General features: G+C 42.2%; 1 protein-coding gene across 4 annotated transcripts in view; it reads left to right on the plus strand.

Annotated features, from left to right (window-relative positions):
* CARMIL1 (capping protein regulator and myosin 1 linker 1) overlaps positions 1-19,367 on the plus strand; it is a 192,794-nt gene extending 173,427 nt beyond the window's left edge. For 3 of the 4 annotated variants that reach the window (XM_051812679.1, XM_051812680.1, XM_051812681.1), the window contains 6 exons: positions 1,811-2,243; positions 7,421-7,499; positions 10,278-10,511; positions 13,173-13,307; positions 15,247-15,393; positions 18,316-19,367. In XM_051812679.1, the coding sequence (XP_051668639.1) occupies positions 1,811-2,243; positions 7,421-7,499; positions 10,278-10,511; positions 13,173-13,307; positions 15,247-15,393; positions 18,316-18,452 (1,165 nt within the window). In that variant the 3' untranslated portion in view covers positions 18,453-19,367. The remainder of the gene's footprint in view (positions 1-1,810; positions 2,244-7,420; positions 7,500-10,277; positions 10,512-13,172; positions 13,308-15,246; positions 15,394-18,315) is intronic. The other variant, XM_051812682.1, reaches the window with a different exon arrangement.
* Positions 19,368-22,778: the final 3,411 nt, after the last annotated feature.

The following is a 22,778-nucleotide window of genomic DNA, read 5'->3' on the forward strand; positions in this document are numbered from 1 at the left end:
AGGGGTGAAACTATGGTAGCTTTGAAAAATGGACTAGCCAGGTTAAGTTCAGGGTGCTTACAGACTACTGCATTCTTCTGTGCTTCCCTTGGGTGCCTGCCAGCAGCTCATTTAAGATGTCTCTTGCACCATCCCTGTTTGCCTGGCCATGGCCATGGCCTTTGCTGAGGATCTTTGCTCTATTTGTGACACCAGTGGCTCTCTCTCCAGTTTGGGTGGTCTTATGCAGATGTGCTATGTACCCAGCTTACCCCTCAAGTGTGAGTACTCTGCTTAGAAAATGCCTGTAGAAAATCCTAGTGGCAGGTAGATTGATTTGGGGTTTTTTTTGTTAATTTTTTTTTTGTGGTGGTTTTTTTTGTTTGGGTTGGGTTTTTTTTTAGAATGAGCATCTGCACTATCAAAGTGGCTTCTCAGTTCCTAATTGAGAGAAGGCAGCTATACCAAGTAGTTCCTATTTCAAGTAGGGCCCTTAAGGAACAAGATCCCCCAAAAGCTGTGTTAACCATGTGCCTAGATCAGTTGTTCTTTCACTTATAGGCAGACACAAACTAGAGATAGTGTACTCTAGAAATGGAGGAGAGTGAAATTGTATGTTGTGGTGGGTTGCCCACCAAAGCTGCCTTATCACTCCTCTCCTCAGCTGGACAGAGAAGAGGAAATTATAAGAAAAGGCTCATGGGTTGAAATAAGGGCAGGGAGAGATGTCTCACCAGTTACCATCATGGGCAAAAGAGACTTGTCTTGGGGAAAAATAATTAAATCAGAATATGATAATTAGAAATAAACTAAATCTTAAAAATACCTTCCCTCACCCACCCCTTCCTTCTTCCCAGGCTTGACTTCACTCCTGATTTTCTCTTCTTTCTCCCTCCAAGTGGCACAGGGAATGAGGGCTGCAGTCAGTTCAATCACGCTCTGTCTCTGCTGCTCCTTCCTCCTCAGCGGGAGGACTCCTCACAGTCTTTCCCTTCTTCAGCATGGGGTCTTCTCTCTGTGAGTTCACAGGTCCTGCTATGAGCCTTCTCCAGTGTGGCCTTCCCCTGAGGTCACTTCCTCCTTTGGGCATCCACCTGCTCCAACATGGGGTCCTCCCTGGGCTGCAAGTGGATCTCTGCTCCACCGTGGTCTTCCATGAGCTGCAGGGGCACAGCTGTCTCACCGTGGTCTGCACCACAGACTGCAGGGGAATCTCTGCTCCAATGCCTGGTGCACCTCCTCCCTCTTCTTCTTCACTGACCATGGTGTCTGCAGGGCTGTTTCCCTCATGTGTTTTCACTCCTGTCTCCAGCTGTAGTTGCACAGGGGTTTTTTTCCCCCCTTCTTAACTATGTTGTCCCAAAGGCATTGCCACCATCACTGATGGGCTCAGTCTGGCCAGCAGCAGGTCAGTCTTGGCAATAGTTGGCATTGCCTCTGTCAGGCATAGGGGAAGTTTCTGACAGTTTCTCACAGAAGCCACTCCTGTAGCCCCCCTGCTACTAAAACCTGGCCATGCAAACCAAATATGTACGTGCATAGACAGCTTTACTAGAGCTGCCTGGTGTTGGAAATAGCTGGATGCCCAGTGCAGATGAAACAGTTGCCTGTCTCCATTACACCGTGCACAAGGCCAGCACAGGAATCCTCAAGATGGTATGATCAGTGCTAATTGTCCAGTTTTTAATTTAGATATATCAGATGATTGGGCATAGGGCTTCATATGGATCATACAAAAGATTGGCTTTGCCTGGAAGAAGTCATTTGGTACCATTTGAAAGAGAGGGAGGAGGGGAGAGGAGAAAAATTTAAAATGTCCGTCTTTTTTCAGGAGACCGTCAACTAAAACTTCAGACAGCAGTGAGCCCAGTGAAGCAGGTGATGAGAAGAAGAAAAGGGACTCGAGAAAGAGTGGCTTCCTTAACTTAATCAAATCAAGAGGCTCCAAATCTGAACGTCCCCCGACTGTGACAGTGGCAGAGGAGCCCTCCTCGCCCAAGGTTGCTACAAGAAGTCCAGCTTTAGACACAAGCAAGAAGGAGGTAAAGCCTGCAGAGCAGAACGGTGGTACAGAGCGATCTGAGGAGTTAAAGACACCAGACTCACTGGAGGAGGTGCAGCCAGATGATGTGGCAAAAGCTGAGAGGGGTGACAGCAAAGGAAGCCCCCAGGGCGGCCGGAGGTATGGTGTGCAAGTGATGGGCAGTGGACTTCTCGCAGAAATGAAAGCCAAGCAGGAGAAGAGAGCAGCTTCTGCTCAGAAGGTGAAGGCAATTTGATTTCTCTTGAGTTGTTAAAAAAATGAGCAAAAGCTAGGTGTCTTCAGGAGAGGTGGGTTTGGGTCTCTAAGGTTTGGTGGCTGGGGCTTGACACATCAGTCCTGCTTTCCAGCAGGGATTAGGGTGTTCCTGCAAGAGGATTGCTCTCTGCTGTGGTGGTTGAACACAAATACCCTGGACAAGGAGTAGGCTGCACATGTGGAGCAGGAGTTGCACCCTTAAGCCTACTCTTTCTCTCCTCTTGTGGAGGAGGTGACACTAGCCCTTACATTTGATATCATCGCAAACACAGAAGAGGACATGTAATTCTTTGCATGTATTACAGGATAATTTTGGGATGACTAGTAAGCACAACTCAGATATCTCTATATCATGTTTGTTCACAGTGCATACTGAAACTGTGCTTTAGAAAAGGTAAAGCTAGGACAGAGTTCTTGCTGTGCCCCTGGCACATCAGTACCTCAGGTATTTGGCAGTTAAGTACAGCTATCTACTCTTTCAGAAGGTGATGTAGACAGGAGACATCTGTTGTATTTTATACTATACATTCCATGCAGAGAAGTAAATCTGACTTCCAGTCACTGTTTACAACTATTCAGCATGTACTTTTCTTGTTGCATTTTTTAATTTTTATGTCCTTTTGTACCACACCTAATTACTTTTGTGGCTTTGATTTCCGTATTTCAAATACTAAGATTGAAAGAAAAAAAGCATACATGAAAAAACATCCAGATTGCCTTTGCTCTCTGTAATTTTCTCTTTTGTGAAGTGCTGATGCTGGGCAAGAGCTCTGCTTCACTTTGCAGATGTGTAGAGTGGAATATCCTTGTGTTCCTCCAAAGCTTTTTGTACCAGCCTATTTTGCCTGATGCCCATTTCCCTTTGGTCTTCTCCATTATTATCCTCTGCTTCCTGCCAGCTGCAGTTGGCATGTTTCACAGTTACCAAAGAATCAGCCTTTTTTCACTTTTTTCTTCCTCTTCTATGTTCAGGGCACTCAGATGTTCTCCATTGCCCGCCACTGTCCCCTGTAATTTGGAAGGTGTTGTCTTACAACAAAGCTCATCTGCAAGCTTTGTTGGGTTTTCCTTCCTTTAACATGTGCAGAATTGTCTTGCTGTGACCAAGCAAGGCACCCAAAGTCCATTTTTACCTTTCTTCATAGTCTTATAGTGCTTTCCATGATGTGTGAGCCATTCCTGCAGACACCAGAGCCTTGTCATAAGCAGATTCAAATTAATGCAGTAGTCTATGGATCATTAAAGGGATCCTCAGCATGAAAATGATTTTTCTAAAGAAATTACCAATTCCCACCTTTCTCATTGGTTTTAAGTAATGCCCGTGAATAGTCTCATTGATTTCTAAGGCACCAAGTTTTCAAGCAGAATGCCATATGATTTTAAATACGAGTATTATGCCCTGCCTGTGACTTACAAAATACCAAGCTACTCCAGCCTATATGAATTTTTACAACTGCATAATTGTGTATGCTTCATGCTCTTTGGGTTCTTAACACTTGTTATCTACAGTGAGTCAAATCTGGAGGGTCATGACTGAGGGTAGAATATTAGCATGTATATTTTTTTTAAGTGGGGAGAGTAAAAGTCCTCTTTGACTGATGAGCTTTTGTAGCATTAATTGAAAATTTTAATTCCATCCATCAAAATGAATGGTTGTTGCCTTTTCCCAGTTTGGTTTTTTTTACCACCTTTCACTTTTTTACTGGCTGGAGAGGTTATTCCTCTTATTTCAGGTTTAATTTTCAATAAAATAATATTATTGATTTCATTTTTTTGTAAAAATTTGTATTTATAGAATGCAAAAATATGGGGGGTTTATATATTTTTATTTTATTTAAAGAGTGACAAGAAAACTGCATTGAAATAGAAATCTTTACACAGCAGAGCACTAAATTATCTATTCTTAATGTTACTCGGAGGACACAAAATTGAACTACTGTTCTGAAGAATTTTTCACATACTTCATCCTAGGTCACAATATCAAATACTTTAGGTTTCACTTTTATTCATGATATTCATGAAGGTGAAAATCATACAGTAATCACACGCTTGAGCTGTGGAAGACATCATCCCACTGGTGTTATATTGTTAGGGATGGGTATGATATCAAGTTACATCTTCAAATTTATCAGAATTCCAGTATGCTAGAAAATTCTATTTTCCTTTAAGGTACAGATGGCTACTTATATTCTGAGCTATTTTACAGGAAAACAAAGCCAGAAGGAATTTACTATTTCATTCATACTGTACCGCAGTCTTGTTGCAGATACCAAGTGATGAGCAGGTGCACAGTAGATGGAAAGATGGTAAATGAGTTTTTGTTTTCTTTTGCTTAGAATACAACATGCGAATTGGCACTAATGGTAGAGTCAAGTGTTTGCAGATTAGTGTTGCCTCTAGGCGCGCATAAAAAGATCTTTTAGCTCCATCTAGTGTTACAAACTGGATTCTTAAGTACCTGGAGCAAGGCCTGTGAGCAAAGCATCATCTGTAACCTGTTTATTCACTCTCAGTGGCACCCAGCTCTGTGGTGTTGCCCAACCTTGCATGAATTCCTATTAAAAGTAGAGTCTGCTCATTATTTATCTACATGATAAATTCACCTGCATTGATTTGACTTCTAAGAGTAAATTTTTGCAGGAAGTGTTTAGTGTTGTCCCAGGACCATAAGCAGTTTGTAATGTGTGTACAGTAGGTAGCCAAACATGCTCACATCCTAATTGCATTTTTGAGTACTACGCTAATAGATGCCAGCACTGGCTTTTGTACTTGTCCCTGTGCATGGTCATATTTCCTCAGTAGTCCCATAACTAGGGAGGAAGGAAGGAGTTACAGTGAAATTAGTTTCATACTGTCACACAACTCTCCTAAGTCATTTACTGTAGATAAGTGTTATGAATGTGTCTTCAGTATTTTCATAAGAAAACTACTTTTTCAGTGAAAGGTCATGAGGATTTACATTCCATGAAGAGATTGTTGTAAAAAAAAAAAAGGGGGTTTTCCAAGGTACAGAAGAAAAATCCAGTAAGTGGAAAGTGGTGTTCCCTTTAAAAATACATAGCCAAGACAGTCCTACAAAGAAACATGTAACTTTGGGAGGTGTAGAAGTGAGAGTTTAGCCAAAATATCAATGACAGTCAAGAAATAGAAATAAAAACTGGGTTTCCACCCAGTGGTACAAAGCTTTAATGGTTCTGTTAGCTTTAGAGGTGATTTTGTTTTGTCCATGTGGGCACCACAGCTTAATATTCTGCCCCTACAAGTCACAGCATTTCTTGAGTGCATCTGTCCAGAACACTTTGTTTGGCTTACACGTGGTTTTTAACATACAGATGATTTTATACTTAAAACCTGTAGAAATGTAATCCCTTAGAGTGGATAGTTACATCTGTATCAGGGTAGTTTTATAGTACGGGAAGTTTAATGATGATTCTAATAGCGTCCCCCTTATGCAGTATGCCATTTTAAGTGTTCACCTGTACTTAGAGAAGAGCTTGGGAGACAGCATCGCCCTGCCAGGTCTTATATAGGAATGGCAGACACTCAGCATCTCCATCCTCTTCTTTGTTGTATCGAAGAGAGGCTTTGTTTAAGGAGCTATGAGATTACATGAGCAAAATGAAGGTGTCAGTAAATCTTTAAGGCCAACTACACCGTTTTCTGCATCACTCCTCAAAATCATCTTCACTTGAAATGGCTGTATTGTATTACCACTACAGGGGAAAGATATATGGCCAGCATGGATATTTAGGGATCATTTCTTTATGCTTGTATTTAAAATACTATTTTCACTCTAAATCCATCATTTTTTCTATAATAAATATGTATTCCTGCTACTTGTAACCATTCTCTTCCTTCCTACATTTCCTGTTGTCCCATTTTTACCCGTGTGCTATACCTAGCAATCTTTAGGATCATAACCTCCAAAGGGCATTGGTCATGGTTGATGTGCACTGTGTGGCACATGGTGGAGATTTCTGAATGCAGTGGTATAGTCAAATCCCAGTACAAGTCATGCAGAGTTGGTGTTGGAGTAGCAGTAGCAGTTACCTGAACATGTTAACATGACTTATGTATGGGTATATAACCAAATGCAATGGTCATCAGAACAAATCGTTTGCCACACCAACTGTCTTGCCACACTAACTGTCTTGAAATACAAATCAAGATCAATATTGAAGCTGCCTGCGGAAGTCTATCCATACTTTTTTAGTTTCAAAATAATCTCACTTTTATCCCTAGTCTTATCTTGCTAAGTCTTTCTGTCTTAGTATATCCTGCACTTACTTCTATGCACTTTTTGTATCCTCCCATTTATTCTTCTGCCTAAGGTTTGGTAGCGGGTAAGCCAGTAAAAGGAGGCTGGTTCTTTTGAAAGCACTGCATATATAAGCTTCTCCTGGTGAATACACAGGTTTCAAGCTCACTTAGGCTAGAGCTATGATATGGCAAAAGTTTTTGCGCCTTTTTTTTTGAGGCCAAGATGTTAGGAAACCTAACCAAGAGAATGGAAGACTTAGGCAAAATATCGGCACATAAACGAGAAGTCCTCTTCCTTTAGAGGTGCTGAGCACCCAGCAGTGCTTGTGATGGCTAGCTTTAAACACTTTTCTGTAAGTAAGGTCTGTTTGGTTTTAGAGGTATCCTGTAAACACATCAGTACTGGTATTTCCGTAGCTGCAGTTTTATCTAAAATGAGAAGCTATTCTTCTATGTAGAATGGCATAAGATCCATTCAGCAGTCATATTCAAAATCTAGATCTTTAGAAAAAGACATTTTATTTCAAACCTAATTAAGAAGTTTTTAGATACAGAGCTATCTTTGGAGGAAAGGCTGCTTCCATCTAGCACCTTCAGTTTCAATTCCTATACATTAGGAGATCTGTCTCATAGGAGGCAGGGTGTCATTGCAGCTTTGATAGGCATGTGGCAGTGTTAGTTACAAATCAGCATGGTTTTCTTCCCACTTAGCTCTCCAAGACTTGAAACAGAAACAAAGGGAGAGAATCCACCATTTCTTACTATAACTGTTTTCTCTGCCTCATGGCTTCCAAATTAGAGGGTTTTTTTACCTAGCAGAACGACAGAGTTGTATTAATTGCAGATATATTACTAATATGAGAGCTTTTCTCACTCTTTCAGAAACTTGGGAATGACACGACTCCCAGAGAGTCTTTTGACACAACAGTGAGCTCAGAACGACTGGATGGAAGTGGTGCAGGTACAGTATAGGTTCCTTGGTATAAACTCTTTCTAGAAATTGCAAAATGCATAACTTCAAAAATCTCAATTCCCTCTTCAGATTGTATGTCTATAATTGCTAAGCAAAATAGGAGTTTACACTAAGTGAAAATGATTAGAAACAAGCTTGCTTTTTGTGCTGTGTTGGACAGCACTTCTCATGAAGTCAGCTTTAGCGCTGAATTTATGGCTCACTTTTTACTCTTGTTGCACAGGAGAGGGACTACTTGGTGCAGGTACCTGAGGCACCTTCAAAGGGGTGCTGACTTTTAATGGGATCAGCAAAGCTGAAGCTCAACTCAAGAGCCAGCAGGAATGTCTATGCACGAAGAAGTGCAAGTGATGAATGTATCTGAGGACCTAAATATGACCAATTTGCAAGGTTTATAGCGGTCTGCACATGCCAACTTGAGTAGTCTTGACTTTCAGCTGTTTCAACTGGCTGATAGTCAATGGCAGCTGACTCTTCCCAGGATCTACCCGGTTTGATTGAAGCCAGGACTGTCTGCAAAGCTGTGGAGCCCCCTGGACACTGCTCACATGCACAAAATTATGTGTACAAAGTGGTGGCCAGCCTTGTAGTGCTTGCAGCACCAAGTCTCTCTGTACCTGGTCTTTCTGTGCCATTGTCAAGCTGTAGTCCTGGTGCCTGACACGGCAGTCAGTGCCTGTATTGCAGCCATCTCAGGACAAGATGACATTCCAGTCTCCATATATACTTTTGAGACTGGCTAGTGAAGTATTCAAAGAGGATTCAGCTCTGCTGGTTTGTGGGTACCACATGAAAGGAGTGGGCTGAACTAGGAAATCCAAGTCTGATTTCTCAGTAGTGGTGGTAGGTACCCTGCAAGCATGGCAGAGAAGATTGCTAAAACATACAGAAGCAAGGCTGGAAAAACAGGCTGAAATCAAAATCTAGTGTGGCCATCTTGCTTGAGTACTTCAGATATCAATTATGAAGTTTTATACCTTTCTAAAGCAGTTTTTAAAGCATAGAGCATGCCAAAATCTGGAAATCAATGCTTTTAAAACCTGCTTATCTTTTGAGGAGAACCTCGTGGACTGTGGGTGTCTCTGGATATCAGTAAACTGAAGTCAGAGGAGAAAGAATAGTCTGCACTTGGGGCATTAGAGTAGCTGAGGGTGTCCAACCCCAACTTTTCTCAGGTCTTTGTATATGACGTGTTTCACCCCCACCTCACTGCACTATGCTTGCCCTTCCTTTTAGCCTCCAACTGTCAGTTGTTTCTTTACCACTCTTGCTTGAGAGTTCCCCAAGGCTCCTTTTCATTGTTGCAACTACAGTTTATTTTCATTTTGGGCTAATTTATTTTAAATTACTGTGTTCTAATAATGTTAGGAGGCCTGAGGTCAGGAAGACAAGAAAGAGGGTTAATGGAAAATTGCTGGATGTTGTTACAGGAAAACTAGAGATAGTGATGCAGAAGGAGAATAAGTTTTGGGGGTTTTATTCCTTGCTTTGTGTCTGGATGTTGCCTGATTTTTTTTTTTTTGTATGCACACACACACAGGTGGAGAAGGTGTCCTGCTGTTTCGCTTGCAGCAAGAAAGTACTGAAAGCGTGCAGACACAAACTCTCCCTGTCACGCACTCACACAAATATATATGCACCACACAACTGTCTGCTTTGCCTGAGTTTAACTCCAGCTGGGCTGAAAAACAGCTACGTAAGCTGGAAAAACATATTGGAGATTGGCTTGCAACAAACTGTATCAACACTCCCCTCCCTCCCACTGTCATTAAAATGTCTGTGCTCAGCACTTTTGTATTCAGTGGGATTTCTGAATGGGAATAGCAGGTAGGTCAAGTCAGCATCTGTGAGCACATACTGGGTTTTACAAATAGGGCTACCAGTCTGCATTTCAGTTAGTTTGTAATTTTCTTCTGAGAATAAAGACATGACAATTGTTGCAAGTCCCAAGCTAAATATGAGTTCCAGGATTGTCATTGAAACTGCTAGATATAAACCTTCAACCTTCTGCAAGCTGCTGAGTAGGAAAGTAGGGCAGGCTTTTTGCTTGTTAGCAACCTGGAATCCAGCAGGCTTTCTACCAACTGATTTATTGCTTGGAAGTCACTGTAACTTTATCTGTAAATACCGTGGTCTTTGTTTGGGATAAATAATATGTTCGTAAACTTACTAATGTGTGGAAACTGTAATCCACTGTGTGCAGTGTTATTAGTTAAATCAAAATATCATATAAAGAATACTTTGATCTGGGCTAAGTTTCAAAATCTCCTCTAGAGCCTGCTAAAAGCAACAAGTAAAAATATGTAACCTGCTGGTCATACGCATGGGATTTATTTTCTGGGACAGGATTTCTCTGTTGATCTTGGAAACCCAACCTTTTGTCTGTAGAGGCACAAAACAGTCAAGAACTGCCTTTTCCACTGATCCATCACGGTTTTCTCAGCAGGTAGGCTGTGCCATCTGCTTCCAGAAATATGAAGGAGGAATAAGGTCCAGCTAGCCATCGTGTCAAATATATTAAAAAGGGGGACATGCAATTGCCCTCTTGGGCAATTGAGTTATGAAGCTTAACATGTGTAAGAATTAGCAGGTTTGGATGCTTTTATTGCAGTGATTTTAAATACAACACTGAGGTCTTCTTACACACTCACATAGCTGTGCAGCAGTGATATGTGAGCTAATGGTGGTATTTTCCACAAAAGCATATCTGTGCATCTAGCCTTCTGTGTTGCAGCAGACTTCATTTTATGTGTCTATTTATTTCAGTGCCTAAACAGCAGCAGACCCTTCCAGAGAGTCGGTTTGCATCGAATAAAGGTGACTCCCTTTCAACATCGTCAGAAAAAAATTCAAAAACTGAACCAAAGGCAGAAGCTGGCACAAAGGCAAGAAGTTCTTCCAACACACCTACCAGCCCAAAACCCCCACTGCAGTCAACAAAGCCCAGCCTGGCAGGACGACCCACAGTGCCACAGAAACCACGCTCTGCCTCTCGTACTGGTGAGGAGCCCTTCTGAGCAGTCCTTGTCCCCAGCTCTGGGTACTTCTGAGTCGTGTCTGTGTGGCCTATGGAGGAGACAGCTATCGTCACATGCTGAACAGAAGTTAAATGTAGAGGGACAGGTTCTTCAGTGCCTTGCTCTTGACTTGCATCCTTCTTTTCCATCTCCTTTTGTCCTAATTTGAATAAACTTATTAAAATGGTTTAACCTATGATCCTCAACAGTAAAGTGTGAGAAGTAGTAGTAGTGGCAGTGGCAGAGCTGTTTTGAGTTAGCCTGCTTTCACAGAAGAGGTGAGCATAGAAAGCTACTTCAGCATCAAAGTCCTGTTGTGGTAGCACTGACAGTAGCACTGTACTTTCTCTAAACACCTGGCTATAAATACTGAAATCCTTGAGGCTTTGTGGCAGGCTGCTTTTAGCCTTCAAGCAAATCCCATTATTCTTAATAACCCGCACAAACCAAGTGTCTCTTACCGTCTTTTTCCTTCTTTAGCCTTTGTTTCTTTCCTTATTGCTTTTGACTGGAAATAACTGTCACTGTGCTTTTATAACCCTGCAAGACTGCCGACTGAATAACTACTAACTTCTGTTCTATCTTAACCTCCTGCCCAGGTATTATCTTAAGGTTTCCAGTAGTGGGAAATACTTCAGCAGATCTCCCACACATTTGTGTGTCTACTGTCTAATTAGTGACTTCCCCAGTAGCCATGGCAAATACAGCTTATTAATTGCTGTTGAGTGAAAAATGTGAGCGTGGCCATCTGTAAGAGCTTGCAGCCCTCTTGGCTTTTCCCATACTCACTGTTGACCTTAGAATGATGTAATTTCTGGTAAAGACGAGGGGACAAAGGGATGTTACAGCCTCCTCCCTGCCCTTGATGTGTAACCTGAGCATTACTTAGTCTCTGTACTTCAGTGGGCAGTATGTTGTTCAAATACGAATTCACCATCAGGTTTTAGATGGCTTTATTTTTATTTTATTGACCATTTAAAAAATGGTCATTAAAGTGAGAGATATTGGGTAAGATACAAAGATGAATACAACAGGAAATCACGTCTTATTTGGTGATGCCTAATCTGTAAAATAGGCAGTGTTCTATCAAAGTTTTAGGTATCAGAAAGACCTGAGCTATGTTTCTGCCAGCTCCTATTTCCTGCAGAGAGAGCATACTGTGGGTTTAACACAAGGGAGTAATTAGTACTTTCTCATAATAGACCAGCTCTTTGAGAAGAGTAAAAGCAATGTCATCTCTGTTACAGTCTAACTTCTATTCTAGTACTTATACTGTAGTAAACCACTGCCTAAGCTTGCCCAGGCAACATGATGAAAAAACCAAGCATCATTCATTCTGTGCTCTTGCTCTTGCTGTTGTTTCCAGCAGTGTGGACAAACAAATGGCAGCAAATTTTTGCTAAGTAATCTGGGAGCAAAGGAACACAGCTCGGATGTCCACAAATTGTCAAAAACTGAAAGTGGTTCCTCAGTAAAGCACATAACTACTTTAGTTCAGAAATACATAGCTGTGTTTGCCAATCACTCTGTTCATCTGTATGTTGGTACTGAGCTTCCCAAAGCAAGTGGCCTCATAGGCATATCAAATGATTGGAGAAAGGTCCAAGAATTGGTGTATCTGTTCACATCAAGTTGCATTTGGAAGGTCATCACTTTCCTGTGCTGAAAGTGAAAAGATTGACTCCTTTGTGGTGGATTCTCAAAAACAAGATAAATTCCTATTAATTTCTAGTATACAACTGAATTAACTCTTCATACAAATATGCAATATAGGTGATATTCTGAGTTCCTTTTTTCCTTTTATCAATGCTAATGTGTCTTCCTAGTTCCTCTGTTGAGTATATATGCCACTGTTTACTTCTTGGGAAGCAAACATACAAGCAGGTTAAATAATCCACTGTAGCTGTACTTCCCTGCTGTCCAAGCAAAGGCTGTCTAGTGGAAAACTGAAAAGGTCTTCTTGTAAGGACTGTAAAGATGGTAGTCAACTTGCCATACATAATGCATATGCAGTCTTTTAGAGAAACAAGAGATCCAGATGGTTTAAACTATGGATTTGAATTTAAGTTTTAGATTTCCTCACAGTCCAGAAGATGAAGTACTTTTTCTATTTAGCAAATCTTTACAGATTCCCTTGTGTTATGTATTGGGAAGTTATTCCTGGAAGTATAGAGCTCTGTAGGCTATTTTTGTAATTTGTTTCCCTGATTCACTTTTATACCTTGTAACTGTGAAACAGGACATCTAAGTTGATCGGTTCATTCTGTTTCTGAACAATGAAAATATAAATAGAACAAATATTTCCAAAAATCCATGCACTTTTTTTCAGCTCTTCTTTACAAATTGCGTACTTATGTCTTGCAGGAAATTCAGTTGGTCCCATCAAATTTCTATTTGTGCTACAATAGCTGTACACCTGAAAATGCTGAAATTGAGATCTTGCTTTGACTACTAAAATCCTTTCACTTGGACTGAGGGCCATTGTGCATTCTCTTGACATAATGTAAATTCCTGAATCCTTCATTTTCTGGCACAGATCTTGTCTGTGTATTGTGTTGAGGTTTGGCCCGTCATAAACAGCACCGTTTCTGTGAGTTTCAGTGCAAATGTAACTTCTCACCCTTTTGTTTGTGTTACTCCACAGAAGAAGCTCCAGAGTCTCCCTCTGGCCCCAGTTCCCCAAAAGTTGCCCTGCTTCCACCTGTGCTGAAGAAAGTTCCTTCTGATAAAGAAAAGGATGGTCAGAGCACTCCTTCAGTCAGATCATTTTCTCAAGAAGGTAGGAGTGTTGGTATAACTTGTTCCAGTGTGCCCATCTTCGAGTGAAATTTGATGTGTCATTGTTCCCTGATTTGTTTTCACTTGAAAGGGAAGAGGGTTATTCATCTGAAGGTAAAAAGAGCAAGGAAAGTGTATCTGGTCACCTATTCTGCATCTCTTCACCCATCTTCCTTTGATCAAATCAAATGAAAGATTAATCCCTTGGTATTAATAATGTAACTGAACAATTAAGGGACTCTTGTGTATATTTTGGTTAGTTTGGTCTGAACTAAGATGCACACAATAATGTGAAATGTAGCTCTGTGGTCCAGCACATTTCCAGGGGAGCAGCCATGACTTTGGTCCTTGCAGCCAGCCTGTTGCTCTGTTTGTATTCCTCCTTTCTGTGGGGTCACTGCATGTGACTGAGTTCACCTTCTCCTCGGGCAGTGAGTCTCTGTGTACCAGGGCAAGGCTTGGTACCTTTTATGCACAGCAGTAGGCTGCTGCCTTCTCTATGCTGATTTTCATGTGTGCACTGGATTTCTACTTCTGCTGATGCATTTTCTTGCCCACAGTTGGCTCTTAGAAGAACTAAGTCTTCCTCTGATAGCATAGCATAACATTGGCTATGTGGAGAAGTAGTCACAGAAATGTTGCTCAGCGTGGTGTTAGCTGATGTTTAAAATCTGGGGATGAGACCTCTTTCCTTCCTGGGTCTCTCCTCAAAGAAGACATCCAAGGTGATTCCCATCACTTAAACTGTGAAACAAAGGGGTGCTCTTTCACAGTCTGACAACAGATTTTCATAGTGTAGGATGGGGACAACCGAGTCGAGGCAGCTACATAATGCTCGGTTGTAAAGACTGAGAAGTTGTGCTGCCCACAGAACCCACCGCTACCTTCTAGATGAGGGCAAAGCCATCCCCAAAGCAACATGGTCCGTAGATAAGTTTTGAGAAGCTTCTCCCTAAGGCTACCATTTTCTTTATGAAACAACTTATCTCAGAGTCTGGGTGTTGTGCTGCTTGGAAAATTGTTGCAGTGGTGGCTAACATTTGGTGACTGCATGTCAGCACATATGGAGTATTTGTTTTGATTCTCACTTCAGCCACTTGTATGATGCCATTGGGCTGCTCTTGTGCCATAAAGGTACAGCAGAACTACCACAATCTCACTGAATTGTGTACAACTAGCAGGACACAACACACCCAAGGACCTCTCCTGTCCCTGGAGAGGGCTGAGTATTCAGATGATCTATGCTGCCAAAAGCAACAGGAGTCAGACACGGCTTTCTTACTCCTTACTCCCTTAGACGTCTCCAGACAATTTGGCCTAACATGGGGTTTTCTAGTTGGCTCTACATCGCACTGTACACGTTTTATCGATCATAGTTTAGACTGGCTAAAGTTGGGTTTCCAGGTCCTTAAGGAGCTGCTATGCTTTGCATAAAGTTGTTTGGGAAAGAGTAAATTCCGTTTCTTTTATTTTTTTATTCCTTTTCATGTTTTCTTTTTTCTTCATTACTGTTCTACTTCCTCACTCAGTTGTTCCTCTGTCCTTGCTTTCTGCCGCTGTTCAGGCTAGCATGTTCAATTTATTTCTGCAACTGGTAAATCACTGCAAATCTGTCTAAGTTAGTAAACAAAATTATATTTCCTGTGAAACAAAGCTAAAAATTAGATTATACTTGATTATAAAATTGCTTTATGTTAATGAGTTTAACTGTGCTTTGTGGGACAATCTCCAAATACACCTCTTTGCAGCTGTAAGATCGGGCTCCAGTTACTAACATACCCAAATATCTGGACTACGTTTAATCAATCACCTGGCATACTGATTACTACTCTTTGAACAATTGATTAAATGGGTTGGATAAGTGAAATTATTTGTATTACTTTCTATACTTGGGCCTACAGAGCAGCTTAGGAGTATAAATGAATCATTTTCCTTGCTAGAACAAACAGGAGATTGTCCAAAAAGAGATGCAGCTCTTGACTGTGCCAAGCCATCTGGCAGCGTGAAAACCACTCCGGGGCAGTATTCTACCAGTGCAGAAGAGGAAGCTAATGTGCTTGGGCAGAGGAAGGCGCAGCCAACTTCTGGTTAGAAGTTTTCATTTTTCATCAAGATGATGCTTGAAAACTGGTACTAACAATTAAGAAACGGCAATAGCAAAGAAGCAACAAAAGAGTGTGGGTTTGTCATTGGGTTATGAGAAAGGTAAAAATCTCGTGGGATGCTAATCATCTTTTTATCCCCATGGGAATTGCATGGCATGAAAAAAATTCCCAGATAAGAAATGTGTGTGCATTTTTCCTTCGTGGCAACACCAGTGACCAGTACCATCTAGCGCCCGCAGCCCCCTGCAGAAGAACACTCGTTACAGTCTGTGGTTGCTCAGTGCAGCAGCACTGGCACGCTGCCGTGTATGCACGCTGCAGGTGGGCTGTCTGCTGCTTTGTGTGCTTGCACACCTTTCCTTTCTAAGATGCATGCACTCTAGTGTTCCAAAATACATTTCAGCTTGAATATTGTTAGTGCCAGTTTCAGTGCATCACTCACTAAACCACTTGAGAACTGGGTAAATTCAGATTGTTTATTATCACTTTGATTTTTCAGTTACATAAGCAAACAGAAAAAAAACACCAAAAGAGCCCAAGCCCACCACTGTGGTGCACTGAGGAGCAGCTTTGACTTAGTGAGCTCATTCAGGAAGCTATAAAAATGTTTGATTGCTCTATATGTTTTTAAAATATAAAAACTCCTGTTCTCAAATGGTACATGTTTACATGTTTGCATTTACATCTTCACTGGTTTGTTTAAACAATTATTCACACTTTTTTTCTGAAATATTTTAATTGGGTATTTGAATATCTTATGCAACTCCATTTACCCACAGTTTTTCTACTTATAACACGTCATGTATCCCTTTTGTAACATCCTCACCCCAAAATTTATGAACTGATTTCCTTATCATATTGTAGAATCGAACTTAGTCCATCCAAACTTAGAATCTCCCCTCCCTATCATGATCAAGTTATTATATTTTAGTTCATTCTAAGATATCTCTCTGATAAAATAAATTTTGAAAGCTGAGATGCTGCTACAGACCAATGGAGGTCACCTGTGTATGGTTTCATCAGGGCAAGGGTAAGCTCTTGTGGCGGAAGCCTGCTTGCACTACATGGACTTTAATGTCTGGGGTTTTTTCAGTTATTTTGGGGGCAAACTACCTGCCTAGATTTATCAAGCCATAAACAGAAATGGCTGCTGCAGGATGTGTTTTGAGTTTTGTTTGAAGAGTCCATGGGGGCCAAACAAAGGCCGGGTAATTAGTGGGAGGTACAGGTGTCAAGAATCACTCAAAAATTTTCCAGGTATCTATTTCTTTGAAAAGCAGTGGTGTTTTGGAAAGTGGAAATGCCTGAATATTTTTTTACTGGATTTAAGTGTATCTTAATCCTCTCCAGTTCTATGAAATAGTTTTAAAATCCTTTCTCAAAATCCTTTCCTGTTTCCCAACTTGCAAAGCCAGGATAAGAATGCAGTGAGTGTGTAGCTGCTGGCTCTCATTTCCTCACATATTTTGTTTTGGCTCGCGCAAATGAGGAGACAGGTATTTTGGACTCTGGAGAACTATTTGACTGCCTCAGCAGCTCAGCAACATCTCCCCTGGGATCCTTTTCTGTATTTCCTACATTCCTGCCAGTCCCTAACACATCCTGGCACAATTTTAAAACAGCCACAGAGAGGCATCTGTGACAGCCTGCTGCTTGCCTGCCTCTGCTGTGGCTGGAGCTGTGTGCTGGTGGCAGGGCAGGCTGTCCCTTCCAGTGGTGAGGCTATAGGTGAGAGCTACATGGGGAAGGAGAGATGATGCTTCATGCTCACCATGGCTGCTGGTGCCTTGTCAAGAGAAGGGTTCGCAAGTGTGGTCAGGCACAAGGATCAGTGTGAATCAAAGCCGGACATCCTTACCTGAAATGGTGGAGCAAAGAAGGTCTCGTAATCATAACATTTAATTTTGTGGGGCTAAAGTGAGGTGGCTTGCAACAAAGTGACATATAGGTGTGTTTAAAATGTCATTTTAAGTGGAAGTGTGAGATTTCTAAAGCTATCAATCCTTGGGCAATGTCGCCCCTGTTAATGTGTATACCCTGCTTGTTACCATAGCAGTTGTGGACCACTGATTAGATGAGGAATCTTAACAAGGTTTTACAACCTTCTTTCCAATTTATTTCAGAATAGCTTTGGAGAAAACCCTGGCTTTATGGAGATTTTTAGAATGCTGAGCAAATGAAATCAATGCTGTTTGCATTTAGATTGTGGGAAAGAGGGTATGCCCTCCTGTTTTCCCCGTTACAGGGCACAGAAAGGCACAGAGCCCATGATCTCATCTGGAAGAGGTGATGGTTGGGCTTAGAGCCATGGGTGTCCCTCATATCAGGGAATAAGGAGGACATCAGGACGTGGCACTGAAGTGGGGCAGGGAGAAGCAGTTTGGATAACTTGGATGCCACAGTGAATGTCTGTCCTGATCAAAGCTTCTGAGTCAAAAGGGAAAATACAGATGTGTCCTGCTAGGGAGACAGGGCTGCCTGGGATGCGTGCTGCTGGTCTGAGGGGTGTTCAGCAGGGATATCCATATGAGCAGCCAGGAGTGTACTGTCTCAGATCCATCCCAGCTGGAAAAAAAGAATCCTGTTCTGTTTTGGAAGTGGTGTGAAGAGAAAAAAATCTCCAGGTCATTTCTGACTGTAATGTTTACCGATGTCAGAGTGAAGTACTACATGTCATATTTCAAGTTTGCCTGCTTGCCAACCAACAGCAGAATAAAGCTTACTCAAACTATCTCTCTTTTCTCTCACCTTTTCTTGTTTGAAGAATTAATGGACCTATGCTACTGCCACTAGTGCAAGTTAAATGAGTAGGATCAGGAGCAGATCTTGTGTGCACGAGTGACTTTTTTTTTTTCCTTTCTCTCTCCTCTACAATCATGTAAGACCTGTTTCTGTTCTATACAGCTGCAAAAAGAAGCCCTGGGCAGCAGTCTCACGAGTTCCAGGAACTGAAGCAGAGGTCCTTAAGTAAAGACGGTCATCAGGGAAGCAAGTCCAGTGACTCCGGCGAAGAAGCAGATAAAGATTTTATTTTCGTTTAGCAATCAGTACAAGTGCTTTGTAGCGCAAGAGCTTTTTATAACAATCGGGGTTCAGCAATCAACAGCCCCTCTAGCCAGCTGCTCTTTCACCACAGGTACATTTCCATGCAGAAAACCTGATCTTCCAATAATTATTTACAGTACACTTGGCATTGATTCGGTCCTTAATTTCTGTTCTGTACAATGCAGACATTCCTTTCTATGCCTTTGCCTAAAGCCAGCCATTCTTTCATGTGTTCTACTTGAATTTCTCTGAAGCAGCTACAAAGAGTGCCCTGCATTAGGGCACTTGGAAAGCAAAGCAAATTAACTGGAGACTATCTTACACTAAAACACTGTACAGCAGGTAATGTGTTGTACTGCTGAATGTAAATGTGTCAGATCTGCACGTGACTTACCTATAAATATATTCTTGCGGTATGCAATTGCACATTGTAATTATATTAAAAGAGCACACTAATAAAATAATTTGTATAGATTATATATATTAAATGCTTGGGTATGGTTTTTACATTCTCCCATAGGGAGCTTCTTTCTTCCTGTTCTCCTACTGTACATAAAGCTCCAACACTTACATTTGTGTACCGTCAGAAAGCACAACAGAGAAGGATTTGGATGACGTATAATCATGGTATGCTTCCACATTCGTATATTAATGTATATATTGATTGGAATGAGGGCAATTGAAATTTTATTAATATTGGTGTTTTCTAGAGGCCTTCCTCGGTTTTGTCTGCATATTAGCTTCCTTTCAATGTGTAATTCTATGAGAAACATAGCTCGACACCTGTAAAAACATTTCAGCTTTTGAGGGAGGGGATGCAAATTTCACAGCTACCCACTTACATTACAAGTTGAAGGGATTTTATTCATATGTATATTTGTAACAATAAAAAAATGATTTTACAACTGAAATACTAGTCTTTGTTTTTACTACAGTGTTTGTGGTCTGATGGTCTCTGCTCTTTGAATCTGGCATTGAGTCAGGTAGACAAAGTGTGCGGTTAAGACAAAACCCAGGTCATTTTTCTGCCTCTAGTAAAGCCTCTAGTTCCAGCTGAAAGGGACACATACACATCATCTTCATAAAACTGAAGGAAGATCTCTTTGCGAATCTCCTCCCTTGGGATCTTCAGCAAAGTAGCCTTCACATGAGCCAGAAACAATTTTAATCCAGTAGGACAAAATAAAATTGATTTGGTAACTCTCTCCCAAGAGCAATTTCCCTTACCCTTCTGTGGCTTCTGGACTGGACGGAAATGCTCAGATACTTGCTTGTTAGGTGACCTTCTGTCTGATCCCTGTGTACATACCTGCTGTTGCCACTTCTCCTATTGCAGTATAAAAGGCTGCTAAGTCAAAACAGAACATCTTAGAAGCTTGGTAGAAGTTTACATCTCAAAAGTAGGCTACAAGGCTGTGGGAAAGAGGTTCTGAGGGCTGGGGGTTCATACCTGGGGTTTGCACTCTCTTGAAATTCTGCATTTGTCTAAAATCATTGAGAGAGTTCTTCACATTCACGTATATATTTGTGATTTATTTGGCATCAGTAAGAACAAAAGACAAATTCCAACTAAAAATAGTAATGAAAATTAATCCAGTCATAAATAAAATGCAATATTTATTCCCATAGGACATGGAAAAGAAAACTGCCTGAGAAGTGTAAGTATGCAAGAAGGGTTGTCCTATTTATTGGTTTTGTGGATTTAAGACAATTAACAGCAAGGGTTGTGGTGTAAATTAAGACAAAAATTTAAAATAGCCTCTAACTTCCAGAGAATTCAGTTGCTGAGAATTTCTTCTTTGTCCTTGTTGTCCTTCTGAGTCATCTGAGTCATCTGAGATACTGAGGTACTGATCCTGCTGTGAGAAATCAGGGCAATAGTGTGTACCCATCACCCTGGTATCAGTAAGCCAAAGACAGGGATGTCTCAAAGGCTGTAAGCATGTGTTTGTACTGTTAAGAAGAAAAGCTCTAGTGCTGTAACATTTTTTGGCTGGAGTGTAGTCATTTCATTAGACAGTAGTATATTTCCACTGGTTATGAAAAGCCATTCCAGTCTGTATTCCAACCCATCAGTGTGTTGTGGGCAGGCTGAGTGGTGGAGGAAGAACTTTATGGGAGTGCAAGTGAGAGCTCTTGAAGACCTGGGATTTGGTTTTTTGTGTGTGTGGCTTTGGGTGTGGGGAGGAATGATGGTTTTCATTTCTTTACTATCTTTCTGACTGACACACCCAGCACTATCAGCCTGACTGCAAAGAATTCACATTGCAGAACACCCCCTTTCTTGTACCTCTTCTACATTTAGGAAATAGTGACTTTTATTTTCATTATCTTGAGCTCATAGAGGCCATGGATAAGTGCCAGTGTGTTTCAGGGAAAGAACAATCACTGTGCCCTGGTGCCAAGCCAAGCTGGTTGGGAGGTCTGGGGGGATCACAGCTCTATGGGGCAGGAGCCTTTCCATGAGCTGCAGGCCCTCCAGCAGGTTTGCAGCTGAGGGAATCCTCGTTTCTCTTTTTGCCTCCCTGGTGCCTGAGCTGTGTTGTGGTCAGTCCCCTGTGCTCCTTGCCTGTCCTGACCCGTGTACTGCCCTGAGAGTATAAGGGGTAGAGCCTGGAAGCCACATTCAGCTGCTTTGGTGGGATGCCAATGGCAGAGACCCCTGGAGCTCCTGGGAGACTGAACAGAGATCAGCTATGGTACCACTGAAGGAGAGGGCTAGTACTTGTTCTCCCAGGGCATCCATAGCATCTTTGAATACCACTGATGCCCTGCATTCCTCCCCGTGACACACTGGGTGCTGCTTGAGCACCTCCAGCTGTGCCAGCAGTGGTGGGAGCAGAGTTTGGCATGGGAGGAGAGGTGACTTGCACCCAGGTGTGCTGCTGGCCTTCCTTTTGCAGCTGAGGGCTTCTCCACAGTGCTGTGCTGTGCGGTCTGGTTGCACAGAAAGGGCTCACAGCGTCCAGCTAGGGTTATGTCTGACATGATGGCTTGGTCTCTGGGCTGGTGTCAGGCAAGACAGCAGCTCCTTGGTGCATTCACCATGTTTAGGTGTGACAGCAAAGGGGTGGCAATGTCTGAGGTGACAGCAAGGTCCTCTGCTTCCTCCTGTGCACGTAAGCACTCATACTGTATGACCAAATGAGAGGGAAGGACCAGCAGCCCTAGTCACCCAGTTAGAAATGCTGCCCTGGAAGAGTTGCTAGCACCAGCATTTCCATTCAGAGCTTCACCTACCTGATCCACCCTTGGGAAAAAGGGGCAAGAAGCTCTCTTGGAGGGAGCTGCCCTGCTCTTTTCCGCTCATAAATCTGGTTTTCAGGCTTTTCCATTGAGGAATTTCACCTGTGATGTATGTAGCAGGAGCACCTTCCCCTCTGAGATGCACTGGAGAAGGGCTGTGGCTTCCTGTCAGACTCTAGCGTGAACTCAAATAGCTCTGTACCACATCTGCAGGACCTATTTCCCACTCCCTGCCAAAGGAGGTTAAAATCTGACTGATAGATTCTGAGCTTTTTAAAGTATTCCCTGATGTGCAGTTACAAGAGCAAATAGCTGCTTCCTGAGATGGGAACTGCAATTATCTTAAATCTTCGCCCTCTGCCAGACCCAGCCAGCCAGGCTGAGATGACATGGGAATTAATGTGGCCCATTAGTCACAAATCTGCACGACCCACCACACTTAACTGAGAGCTGCCATCAGCACGAGCTCTCACTGCCACTGCTTATTAATCAGTTAATGTGGAGATGATTTCTTTCTCCTGTTGCACAAAAAAAAAGCTACTGAGAATCATTTTTAGGAAAGTGCCAGAAAGTTCTGTTCCTGTTTGAGATGCATGAGAGAGTCATGCTGATTTGCCCATACCCACAGATGCTAATGCTGGTTGGGCTGTGCCTCAGTCCCACCTCTGGAGATTATCCTCCAGTTGTGCTGAAGCTTGGAGGAGATTTCAGTTAGTGACACTGTCTTTTGCTTCTCCTGAAGCCGTGGCCCAGAGGATTTCGTAACACAGTGCAGGTGAGTAACAGATTTTCATTTAATACTAGACTAGAAAGCAGAGTGGTCTTTCCCCATCCCAAGAAATAGTCTGTAACGGGGGAGGATGAACATTCCTACACAATCACATGGTGATGACCTTCACGTTCTTTCTAATGTAGGAGCTGACAAAACCCAGCTGTTTGAATCATTCCCTCGCAGTACCATCAGCCCTCACCTCCTCCCTGTGAGACCTTCCCAGAGCTCCAGGGAGGCAGCCAGTGAGTGGTGAGGTGGTCTCGCTGCCCAGCCAAAACCCTTTTAACTCCTTGGAATGCCTCAA

This window comes from Manacus candei, unplaced genomic scaffold (genome assembly GCF_025592945.1).
Source record: "Manacus candei isolate 608988 ecotype Guabito, Panama unplaced genomic scaffold, ASM2559294v1 h1tg000088l, whole genome shotgun sequence".
Taxonomy (NCBI): Eukaryota; Metazoa; Chordata; class Aves; order Passeriformes; family Pipridae; genus Manacus; species Manacus candei.